This window comes from Aulonocara stuartgranti, assembly GCF_965226115.1.
Source record: "Aulonocara stuartgranti genome assembly, chromosome: 3".
Lineage (NCBI taxonomy): Eukaryota > Metazoa > Chordata > Actinopteri > Cichliformes > Cichlidae > Aulonocara > Aulonocara stuartgranti.
In genome coordinates, this window is record NC_138941.1 from 65,953,552 (window position 1) to 65,966,000 (window position 12,449).

Here is a 12,449-nt window from a genome sequence, read left to right on the forward strand (position 1 = left end):
TGATAATTTGGGGTTGAAAAATAGCGTTTATAATGGAAGTCAATGGGCAGAAAATGGTCCCCAGGGTGATGGGTGTGGGGATTTCTGCTGCTCAGCCATTTTAGGCTGATTTAAGGAATTCACACTGGAATATTAACATTGACAGGTAAAAACTATCCTGTGGCAAGTTTGGTTATATTCCACTGAACACAGTGGAAATGGCAGCCATTTAACACATAGCAGTGGCACAAAAAGGTCCCAAGAAGGCAGGAAGGTTAAGCATGATAACAAATGAACTTAGGAACCTGAAGGGCTTACATAAACTAAAACATCAAAATGAACTAAAACTCAAAACACTGGGTCATAAGACCCAGGATCGTGACACGTAGCTGGCGACGAGGCCTCTCAGCCCCGCTTTCTAACTAATAGTAACACAAGTTTCCTGCTTTAACGCACGAGGACGGATCACCGCCACTTTTTCCTAATAACTAAGACGGATGAAACACCGATGCTATTAATCCGTAACAAACGTCTCCTGCTTTAACGCACCGAGATATCCTTACGGGGCGCTAAACATCAACTTGGAGTTCTTACAAAAGTCTCTTGCTTTAGTCGCTCAGCACGCTAAACATCAACTTGGAGTTCTTAAAAAAGTCTCTTGCTTTAGTCGCTCACAGTACGCTAAACATCAACTTGGAGTTCTTAAAAAAGTCTCTTGCTTTAACGCACTGAGGCGGTCACTAGCCGCCTTTTCTACTGAGTGAATTTACACTGGGATACGTTCAACTTAGCGAACAGATAATTTAGGCTTTAAACAATATGCACGGTTCGAAAATAAACAGGTCGTGCTTACCTTTTAATCATGTGAGCTAGCTCTCTGTTCGCCTCGTTTCACGATCTCAGCTCTGCCAATTCATCTCTGGGCCTCGAGCGAATCCCGCGGGTTCGGCACCAAAACTGTTGAGAATTCAGTTTTACCCCGGTTCTTCTTATTCCTCGAGCATCCAGAGATGGCACCGGACTCAGTAGTCATTTTCACAAAATCTTTATTCATCTTTATTCAAGCATGCACTTCTAGAAGGGAAGATGAGGCCGGTGTCCCTCTGCAAAAATCTTCACTCCTTTGTTAGTTACAGCCAGCTTTATAGAAGTGACCCCATCATAAAACCCCCTCTACGGTGTGCTGCAAACTCTGTCTGTGTCTATTTGCACGAGCACGTGAATGCCTACATGTGCACGTTCCCACGTGTCTATGTGAGTGCTCGTGAGTGAGTGTGTGCGCATACCTGTGTGTATGTGTGAATGCACATGAGTGAGTGTGCGTGTGGATGTGTGTGCGTGACAGTTAAAACACTGTGGGTGAAGATATCTTCCTAAAGGTCATAAAACTCCCCCCACAGTTACAAATGTTAACACCCCCACCTTAAGACATCCTCTGGGGAATTTCCACTCAGTGGGGGAGAAGCCTTCTAAAATCTACTCCTAACTTCACAAAAGAGTGAGGCCTTTATTACTCTACACACAGTATCTCTACAATAGTTCTATATTCTACAATAACATATTTCTAAACTCTAAAATAAGCTAAACATTCCTACACCCCCCACCTGCAGTGTGAGCTCCTGTAGTGAGGACACCACCTGCAAAGATATAACAACCTCCCCACCAGTTAGAGAGCCCCCTTGTTGGGCCGATGCACCAGAGGTCCCCTGCACCCACCCGCCCACAGCTCCCGCGACACGACAGCCAGGACCCAAGCCCCCAAGGCCCGGCCAGCACCCCAGACAAGGGGGCGGAGCATTCCCAGACTCCCAAGCCTCCACGCCCGTCCTGGACCCACCCAGGGGCAGCCAGGCTACCAGACCAGTAACCAATGTCCGCCAGCACAGACCCTCCCCCATCTCCGTTGTACGCAGCCACAAGGAAAACACCATCTAAGAGCCATCAGAGCCCCTAACCAGGTCATGGCCACATCCCCCGGGCTGACCCCTCCAGGGAAAACGTCCCTAGGGACTCCCCAGACGCCCTAAGGCCATCCCTACCCCCATATCAACCACAATAGCGAAGGCAGGACCAAACCATGACCCCCCACTAGGTGATGAAGCCGATCAATGGAGCCCAAAGGGATTGATCAAATGTGATGGCAGATGCTGTATCAAGACTAATGTGATCTATTAGATGGTTTTTATATTGGTTAGAATTAAGATTATTTTTACCTTTCCAGTTAATGAGGACCATTTTCTTGGCAATGCATAGGGCCGTAAAAACAACGTAGGCTGTGTTTATTTAGACCTCATCCAAGTTGCCCAGCAAGCATACTAAAGTGGAGGCTGGAATGTTACATTTCAGACACTTTGATAAGTCTTCACATATCTCACTCCAAAACTTCTGAACTGGTGGACAGAACCAAAGAGCGTGGATGTAATTGTTCGGTGTATTTGCTGTGCAGTGTGAGCAGTTGTTGGAAGGCGTATAGCCCATCCTATGACCAGTATAGTGCACTCTGTGTAATATTTTGTATTGTATTAATTGCCTCCTTCACAATATGGTGAAAAGTCAAAGGTGTTATCAGATCAGACTCAGCTACTGCCATCTTTTGTCCTAGTGGAAAGGGTTTTATTTGTAGATGTGAATGTTTTATTATGCAGGCACAAACAAAAGAAACCACAGCCTGTTTTAATTCCCATGTTTTACATGCCAAAAAAACCAAAAGTCATCATGCCTCAGCAAGTCAAAAAATGAGGTAAATGCAACTTGAGATGAACTACAACAAGCGACATGTAACAGCGACTCTGTGAAGCACATCATGATAAATGAATTCATATGAAGAAGCTGTCAAGCTTTATCTGGCTCAATATAAAGAAAAAAACCATCTCAGTCATTTGCATTCACAGCCTCACTGCTGTGGTATGTAGCTTGTCTGTACGCGTTTATGCGGGCGTTTCCACTGGTTCATTCTTTCCCTGTAATCAGATGCACACAGAGGCTCCTCCCTGGTGCTCCATAACAAACAAAAGATTTGCTCTCTGTGGCTCCAACACAGCTTGTTTTTTGGAGGCTGCAGTTAAACATGGAGATAAGTCACATGTGAAAATTATTCAGGAACTGAAACCGTTAAAAACTCAGGTGTGATCAAGTCTGCTCTGTTATTAACTGTTATTAACGTTGCACAGTTGTGACATGACTCCTTTGGATGGTTGCATTTCAGTCAGTGAAGAGTAATGCTGTCAGGTTTTTTTGAACTTGGGTTATGTTATTGAAAGACATCAGAAATGTCTGCTGTAACTGCGTCGCTCTGCTCGACTTTGCTGTTTGTCATCCTCATTGTGGTCGACTCTGCAGGTGAGATTTAGCTGTGTTTCCTTTTGCTTTTTAAATTGATCTGTCTTTTTGCCATATTAATAATTATTGTCTCTGTGTGTGAAGACATGATGCTGGCGGCAGTCTGTTAGGACTTGTCACTGTGTGTGTCCAAGTGTGTCTGAGATGTGTTGAAGTTTCAGGAGTAGCTTTCTTTTTAATGACTTATTCTGACTGCCATGAGCATCGAGACCTGAGTATGTAGTTCAATTATTTCATGTTTCTATGTGACGGGGACGTGTTGCGGATTTATATATTATTTTGTATTTGTGGCATTTCTGAAATATGGATGTACGCTTTCTGGACCTGTGCAACACGCTGCAAAGTAATATTGCAATTATAATAATAACAAATAATATCAGCTGTCATTCATAAGGAGGTATATGTTTATTGGAGGTAAGTTGAATGATTTTTTGTGGGGTTTTGAGACTTTTACATGATTAATTCCTCAAGAGTTTGTCCCATAAAAACACAAATAAATTTCAAAACCCAATTTTAAGCCAAAATAAATGTCAGATGTAGCAAATGTGATACAAATTAAAACCCATAAATGTCAATTAATATTTAATTCACAAAATATAAATAAATTGTCAGCGTTCAATAAACAAACCATTAAAAAAAGAAAAAGAAAACTACAACCTATTTTTTCACTAATGTTAAGAAATGCTTTTATTAGTGGGTGTAGTATTTTCTAAAATGTAAGAAATGTTGTTAATATTTGCATAGTTAGACACACACGTATATTTCACCTCTGATCACGAACTCGTTCCCAATGATGTAAAATAAACGTGTGTGTGTTCAGCAGAGCTCAGTGGTCTCACTCTAGCTCTTCACACTAACCAGCTGCTGTTGTTTCCTCTCTTTCAGTTGTGATAAACATCCCAGCTGTATCTGGACAAAGTGCCATTCTGTCGTGTCGAACTCAAAACAAATCCGTCATAGTGGTGGAGTGGAGCAGACCTGACCTCAAGAATGAGCATGTCCTGTTTTACCGGGATGAGCAGTTTGACACAGACAACCAGCATCCATCTTTTAAGCAGCGGGTGGCTCTGCAGGACAGACAGATGAAGGATGGAGACGTGTCTCTGATCCTGAAGGATGTGACGATTAACGACATGGGAACGTACGAGTGTCGTGTTTTCATGAGAGGGACAAACCGCAGGAAGAGAGCCATTTTGGAGACTGAGCCCATCTGCATCATCAACCTGAGTGTCTGTGATCTTTCAGGTGAGTCACTAGAGTTCAGTGTGTCTGTGATCACCCACCTGACAGCTGACACTCACACCTGTTTCTCACCTGCAGGACCACCAGGAGGAGAAGAGAGGTTTAGACATATTGGACTGATCGTTGCCCTTTTACTCTTCACTTCATCACTGCTTCTTCTTGGAGTTGTTCCTTTCATCCACAGAAGACAAAAACAACGACAGACTCACAGCTCACAGAAGCCTCCTGGTGTGAGTGATTCTCCTACTGCTGATATTAGTGTAGAAACAGAGAGGATCTACACTACATAGAAGCTGATGATGCTGAACTCCTCCAGACATCAAGCATGTTGAGAATTTGATTTGATTTTTCTGGATTAGTTAGCACCACATGTAGAAAACAAAGACACTATCAGTCACATTAACTTCCCCATCCATCCATCCCCCACCAGGGCTAACCATGTGCTCTGCTAGCATTTAACTATAACTGAGGCCCAAATAACCAAAAAACTGTAAGATCTCAGTGATCTTGGCATTACTAAGAATTTAAGAACATGCCTAGCACCAACAACAAACTGAGAAAGAGGATTAGCACAAAAAACAAATAAACCAAACACAAGTTTTTCCCATGATACAGTACTGACACCACCTCTCAGTCTCAAAGCTCTTCTGCCAACTGTCACATGACTAACTCAGCAGTGTTATTACAGCCTTATGAAAACACAGAATGAAATCAGTTTCATGTAACTGCAGAGTTTGGTAGTTCCAGCTGACGCCTCGCACCTTTCTCTCACACACAGGCTGGGTCTGTTTCCTCGGCTGCTTGTTGCTGGTGTTTGTTTATTTATCTATTTAATTATCATTGGCATAGAAAGAACATGTGATCCCTGTTCCAGGAATAAGGGTTGGGTTACATCTCTAAGTTTGTTTAAGCAGTGATGAGAGAAACTCAGATTTACCCTTAAAGTTTATTTTAACTCTGAGTCAGTTGCTGGGTTAACAGACTCAACAGACCAGTTTCCCTTTGGCTGAATGACGCTCGGTGTCATTTTCTCCTTCATAAAGTTGCTGTCAAAGTGCTTAAAGGAGCAAAATAATGAGAAGAAGCTGGTTTAATTTCCAGTTACAGGTTAGTGTCCCTGTTTATAACTGTGGACAGTGCTGCGGCTGTCAGAAGGTCAGTTCCATTGTACTGAAAGCATTTAATGTTGTTCATACACGGATCAATGACAAAGTATTTCTCGTCTTCTCTGTCGCACCGACCAAAAAAGTGTCTCACACAGCTGGATCCTGGAGATGATGTAAATACTTGTGTGAGGATGAGGCTGAAATGACAGATTACAGAATAAGATTCACTCATTCAATGATATCAAACAATATTTCAAAGGTTCGGAGTCTAAACAGATTGTTCAATGAAAGTCACCTTAACATGTCTCAGTGGGTCGACTCAGAACTAGAGCGCCTGAGGATGTTGTTGCTCTGTAAAAGTTCAACAAACCATGTCCGAGTTCACTCGCAGAGCTGCACGGATCTAAAACTGAAAGGATCACAGATTTAAACCGGATCAGGCCGGGATCCAACTTGGCTGATCTCAGAGTCGACCTGCTCTGTCTTCTCACTGTTGTCATTGAACATCGAGGGGCAAACAGATGATCTGGGTACAGGCTGACGCTAATGATACTGAGCATCCAACAAGGAGGCATCAAACACTTCCTGAATTTCATACAACTTTACATTAGTCTAACTATGCTGACAGGATTTAAATTGCAGACGTTTCTTCTGCTCTTGAAAAGAAAAGGAAACTCAAATGTGACTTACAAATAGTTTCCTTGTAACAGCCAGTAGAGTTTGAGTGTTTTGGCTCCCAAAGACAAACTGTTACAGAATAATCAAAGACACTAGCAGCAGACAACATCAACACTGTATGTGACTGTCTGAACGTGGGGGAGGTTACTGTGGCTGATAGCAATAATGAATCTGCCTGATAGTGTTTAGCATCCGTTAATGAAATACTACTGAGTGAGATATACAAAGTTTTACTGCAGCGATTTGAAACCAAAGAGAGCAAATATTAGAGTCGGATCAATCGTTCCTCTGATTGGTGAAGCTTTAGTGTAAATAGTTATTTTCCTTCCATGAAGGAGGCACTTTGGTCTTTTTTTAACTGACTTAAGTATTGGTGATAATTACGAGTTTGTTTGTGTCACTGTTAATAAAGTCTTACTGTGCTAATAGTGTGTTTTTTTTAATTATTTTTAATTCTTAAATCATCTGTTTTCACAAGAGATTTCATTGGACGATGACCAGCGTCATGCATCTGCTCTATGTATGTTTCTGCCTTGCAATTTGTGATTGGCAGGATTAACCTTAATGCAGTGATGTTACTGTGATTCTATTGGCCCAAATGAGTAAAAGTTTAATCATGAAAATAAATTAAATAATTTCTGCTGTTTAATACTTAAGACATTTCAACTCCCACAGATTCTGCTAAATTGCAGGAGGCCGGGCAGTCTTGACTAAAACCTCTGTAACTTTGCTTTGTTCCACTTCAGCAGCATTAGTCTTTGCACAGATAATGTCCACATGTTGACTGATGATTTTCTGAAGATTATTGTCCACCGCAGCATGTTTTCAAATAGGTATAATGCTATAAAATACAAAAACAAAAAATTTAGACAAGGAAAAAAACGTATTTTTCCCTTGTTCCACGCTCAGTTACTTTAACACAGAAATGTCTGCTGTAATATTTATACCTCTCATGAAGTCTCACAAGTGTTAGCTTTATTTTGATACCAAGACTGTTTATACAGAGTTTTTAATTGCAGAGTAATACTCCATTTATTTTGTGCATGTCATTTTCGAGCAGGAGCCAAAGACTGTTGGGGCTGGAATCAGATTGAAGCCAAAAAACCTTTCCTAGAAAAGGAGACATGATTCACTCTGACGGGTGTGAACGTGCGAACATGTTCAAACTCAATTACATTTTTCATAGCTACCATGTACTCGGTTTCTGTTTTCCTCAAAACATTCCCACAAATGTTTGTAATATGCAAAGTGAAAAGGTTTGGTTTGGATAAGAAGTAAGAAAAAACAAGTAAAATAAAGTCTTAAATTATACAAAATTGAGTAATGCAGTGTGCATATGAATTTTATGTTATAACAGTGGGTTATTTCACACTGTTAACCAGAGTGACAGCCTGTGGGAAGAAAGTGTCTCTGTGGTGGATGGTTTTAGTAAACAGTGCTCCGTGTCACCATCCTGAAGGCAGCAGTTTGAACAGTTGTGAGCAGAGATGTTTCCTAACCCTGGACGTGTACAGGTCCAGGATAGAGGGAAGACTGAACATCAGAGCCGATGTATTTATTGAATATGTTCACTGTACTCTGGAAATAAATGAGCTCTTCTTTAGTGTTTACAGGCTGATCAAGAAGCACACCCTGTTTAACACTTTCCACAGTCTCATTCATCTCCAGCCTAAACACAGGATTAAGGTAATCTTTATCTACAGTAAATATACATGTAAACATTTCATTAGAACTGCACATGCTGATTTGTTCTTTAACAAACTATGAAAGCTCATTGGGGATCTGCTTGTATCCATGTTAGTGTTTAAAGTCCAACATCTCCCTCTAGTGGTCATATATAAACATGTGTGAGGATGGCGTTAATGTAAAATGTGAATCATAGTGTTCCAGTCAGTCACCAGCAGGGTTTTAATAGTTTTGCAATTTTCATTAGTTTTTATTTTTATTTAGTTTCGACTTCAGATTTTCAATTTTATATCAGTTTTAATTAGTTTTTACCAATTTTTCGCTAGTTTAGTTTTTATTTTTTTGAAAATCCTTAGTTTCAGTTTAGTTTTGATTAGTGTCAGTTATAGTTTTAGTTTTGTTTGCAATAATTAAGTGTAACAAAATCCCAGTTTCATCATATCAGTCCTGCTCTTCTGCTTATCCTTGGGTATGTTGCTATTCCAGCTACCATACCCTGCACCCTGTCTGTCGCAGGGCTAACATGCAGAGACAGACAACTCACATTTCCACCTATGGGTTCTTTAAATAAATAAATAAATAAAGGCAGATGAACAACCATTGATACCAGGCAACTATAAAATGTATATCTTGGCCCCAATGAGACTATTAACTCTTGCAGCACCGGGTGTTCGTAATTTTGGTTCAAGTGAATTGATAAACTTTTTGAAGACAATTGACTCACACAGTTGTGTAGATATCCCCGTCCTGTTGTCTCGGGATGCATCACGCTGCCTTGCCTGGGGTTAGCATCTGTTTCTGGGGATGAGGGTTGAGTGTGCTCCCTTCTCAAGGTAAGCTAGGTTAGCCTTCTTGTGTGAACTTTTCAAGTGCACTTTAAGGTTTGTGGGATTTTCTTCCCTTTAGAAATGTCCCTCATAATTTGTCTCTTTCCACTACAAGACACTTGCTTTATCCAAAGCACAGTCATATTCAAAGTAATCCCAAATTGGACTCTGGCGCTTTCTCCCGACTTTTCCTGACACGATTCTGCGCGTCGACAGAGCAGCAACACAGACGACTCGACTAACGTACTGCCACCTGCTGGCATAATGAGACAGCAAGAAAAAAATCTGGAAACTAAACTTCATTTTCACCCTTGACTATTGTATGACACGCACACATTTACGAAAACGAAACACATTTTTGCTATAAATTCAGTTAATTTTAGTTAGTTTTGTGAACACTCATTACAGTTTTAGTTAGTTTTCCTTTTTTTGTTTTTATTTTTATTTCCGTTAACGAAAATGTTTTTTCACTTCTAGTTTTCGTTATTTCGTTAGTTTTCGTTAACGATAATAACCTTGGTCATCAGTGTGTTGGTTAAACCCAGATTCTGTTAAAAGAATAAATAAATCCTTACATTTTATTTCGTATGCATTCATGTTTTACTACTTGTTTTGTAGCAGCTTTAAGAAATTTTTGTAAGGTTTATGTTATATAAAAAACACTACAGGGGGTTTGAATAGTTTAACACTGGCATTTTTAAATGAAGAGGAAAATAAGTGAGTCCCCCACCTCTGTGTTTGAACCAATAGAAAAGCTGGTGCTCAGAGGAAGAGGGCGGGCTTTACTTGGTGTCAGTGAGAGAAATGAAAAAAAGCTCAAATGAGTGAGAAGGACGATGAAGGAAACATCTGTGCTGTGTCTGCTCTGTAAGTAGAATCTCTGTGTTTGTTTGAATTCTTGTACTTTGACTGTCTGCTCTCCTGATAACTGATGATGGAGGAGAAGACATGAAAAACAAATCAGGCTGAATTCAAGTTCAAACACCACGAGGACCAACTGCAGGTCTGAACTGACTCTTTATCTTTGCTCAGGAGTCGAGGAAACACAGCAGGCAGTGAAAAGATCAAATCATTCACTCATTATATCAACACAGCTGCACAGTGGACACAAATATATCACTTTAATAATAAATATTTGGTGAATACCAACAGTGTAGTCAGTTCACATAAAGAGCTGCGTTTTAAGATAAAGGTGGTGCAGTGGAGTTGTTCTTTATGTTCACCTCAAATCAACCTGAGTGTCATTTCTCTTTAGTTCTGATCTCACTGCTGAGCTGCACAACAAACCAAGGTCAGTAACCTTCTTCTGTCACAGTTTAAACCTGAGAAATGCTCACTGATATGACCTGATTGGGTTCATGTTTGCAGAAACTCTCTTTTTGCTTTTTGAAAGAAAAAAAAACTCTTAACAGATCATCAGTTTTTCATTTTAACCCTCACAGCTCGTCTGACTGTGAGTCCCAGCAGCTCTCAAATCTTTAAAGGAGACTTTGTGTCTCTGAGCTGTGAGGAGGACGACAGCTCTGCTGGATGGACTCTGAGGAGAAACACAAATATAGGAAACACAACTCAGTGTGGAGATGGGTGGGGAAAACTTGTTAATTCTTCTTGTAACATTAGCTACATCATCCCGTCAGACAGTGGAGTTTACTGGTGTGAGTCCAGAGAGGGTCCCATCAGTAACATGGTTAACCTGACAGTCACTGGTAAGCTGAGTGTGTGGAGTTAGTGTTGATGAAGCTGTGTGTAAATGGATGAAATGCTGTAGTTTGTCTCTGTGTTGAGGTGGATCAGTGATCCTGCAGAGTCCTGTCCTCCCTGTGATGGAGGGAGATGACGTCACTCTGCTCTGTAAAACAAAGACCCCTCCCTCCAACCTCCCAGCTGCTTTCTATAAAGATGGCTCCCTCATCAGGAAGCAGCCTACAGGTCACATGACCATCCAGCATGTTTCCAGGTCTGATGAAGGCCTCTACAAGTGTGACATCAGCGGTCATGGAGAGTCTCCATCCAGCTGGATCACTGTCACAGGTGACACACTCACCTGTCTGTGTTTCTGCAGCTTTCAACATTCACAATGTGACGACAACTTAATGACTGTGTTTGCTTTATTTTAGAGAAACACACCACCACACCTCCACCCACATCCACACCCCCTCCTGGTTCCACCTCCATCACTCTTCCTCCATCACTCTCTCCTCCTGTTCTCTCTGTGTTGTCATGTGTTGGATCAGTCTGTGTTGTGGTTCTACTGGTGTTACTGGTTCTGCTGGTGAGACGATGTGTTCACAGGAAACGTGAAGGTGAGACTCAGACTTCTAATTTTAGTGTTTTTGTTAGTTTTTTTTTCTTTTAAACAGCTTAGATTAAATGTTCTTTCAGAGTTTTAGTCTTTCTTTTTTTTTTTTCATTTTAAATTCACTGCAGCTGAACACGAGGCAAACATGGGAAGTGACGTCAACACTGAAATCACATACGTCCAAATATCACATCGCCAGCAGCAAAACAAAGGTAAATTGTTGCTTTGGTTATTTTTCAGGAGCTGCTGGGAGCGTGAAAATCCTGCTAGAGGAGTTGTTCCGTTCCAGTCAGGCGTTTAATCCAGTTACTTCTCACAGCTAACGTTGCAGAGTCATAAGGACCTGGTTCATGTCCCTGGATGAACGTTACTGTATATCTCAGTGTTGTTTGGTTCAAATACAGTTTAGCATCATTTTCTTTCAACCACCTTTGGCCTGGTGTTGCAGATTTAGCCAGTGGTCCACCTCGTATGGACCCCACAGACCATCTTTCTGTGACACAATTAGGCAATAAATCAGGTTGGGCTCAGATGTGTGTGTGCTCTGTTCAGTTTGTCTCTTTATGATTTTCAAAATTGTTCTTTCCAATCCTGCTAACAACTGTGACCTCTTTAAAATTCTGTTTTTAAAACCACAGCAGCTGCTTCCTGTTATTCCCATTAACTGCTGTCTGACACTGATGAAAACTCTCACTGCAGTATGTCACGCACATGGTACTGTTCATGTTGTGAGGACCTTTCCGTGTTGCAGGTTTGGTTTGTTGTAAAATGTGCCTGTCTGAATCAAAGGATGATCAAAAGACCATCCACCTACTTTTTCTTAGAAACATCTTCCAACTCTGACGTCAAATCCTGTTTTGCAATAGTGAAGGAAAAAAAAGAAACTCTGAAAACCTGGTGTTATTTAAAAGATTTTCATTAATCTCATGCAGCTGCATAAACTGTAATGAGTAGTGCGGTAATGTAAAAGTACTGTTGTTGTTATAACTGCAGTAATTTCTCTGTGTTTTATTGTGGAGAAAGTGATCCACCTGCAGTCAATTCAGCAGTGAGAACAGGAAGTGTCAGTTATGGACAATCAGACAGCAGATGACCGGATGTACAGCTGATCTCAATCTCCAGCTTTTGACAAAGCCAAGCTAACCACATCCTGACTAAAGCCAGTACATCAAATCGTCTTCTTGCTTGGAAAGGAAAATGTTTTCTTTCATGCAAAAGAGGAACTATTTCTATTTCACTGTTCTAAACTACACTGGTATTAAGAACATTTGCCAGAAATATTGTTTTTTGAAC

General features: G+C 40.9%; 2 protein-coding genes across 2 annotated transcripts in view; both read left to right on the forward strand.

Moving 5' to 3' along the window:
* Window positions 1-12,449, forward strand: part of LOC309695321 (butyrophilin-like protein 2) — a 148,240-nt gene that overhangs the window by 65,357 nt on the left and 70,434 nt on the right. The window lies entirely within an intron of this gene.
* LOC309695346 (ICOS ligand-like) lies at window positions 2,974-7,664 on the forward strand. Its single transcript, XM_082515925.1, has 3 exons — window positions 2,974-3,318; window positions 4,204-4,563; window positions 4,639-7,664. Exons 1-3 carry the CDS (start codon window positions 3,249-3,251, stop codon window positions 4,848-4,850), a joined length of 642 nt encoding a protein of 213 aa, XP_082372051.1. The 5' UTR covers window positions 2,974-3,248; the 3' UTR covers window positions 4,851-7,664.

Bases quoted from the DNA above. Each gene is read 5' to 3' on its own strand.
- LOC309695346 (XM_082515925.1), top strand. From the start codon at position 3,249: ATGTCTGCTGTAACTGCGTCGCTCTGCTCGACTTTGCTGTTTGTCATC. The intron at 3,319-4,203 runs GTGAGATTTAGC...CCTCTCTTTCAG, and splicing joins CATTGTGGTCGACTCTGCAG to TTGTGATAAACATCCCAGCT. The intron at 4,564-4,638 runs GTGAGTCACTAG...TCTCACCTGCAG, and splicing joins GAGTGTCTGTGATCTTTCAG to GACCACCAGGAGGAGAAGAG.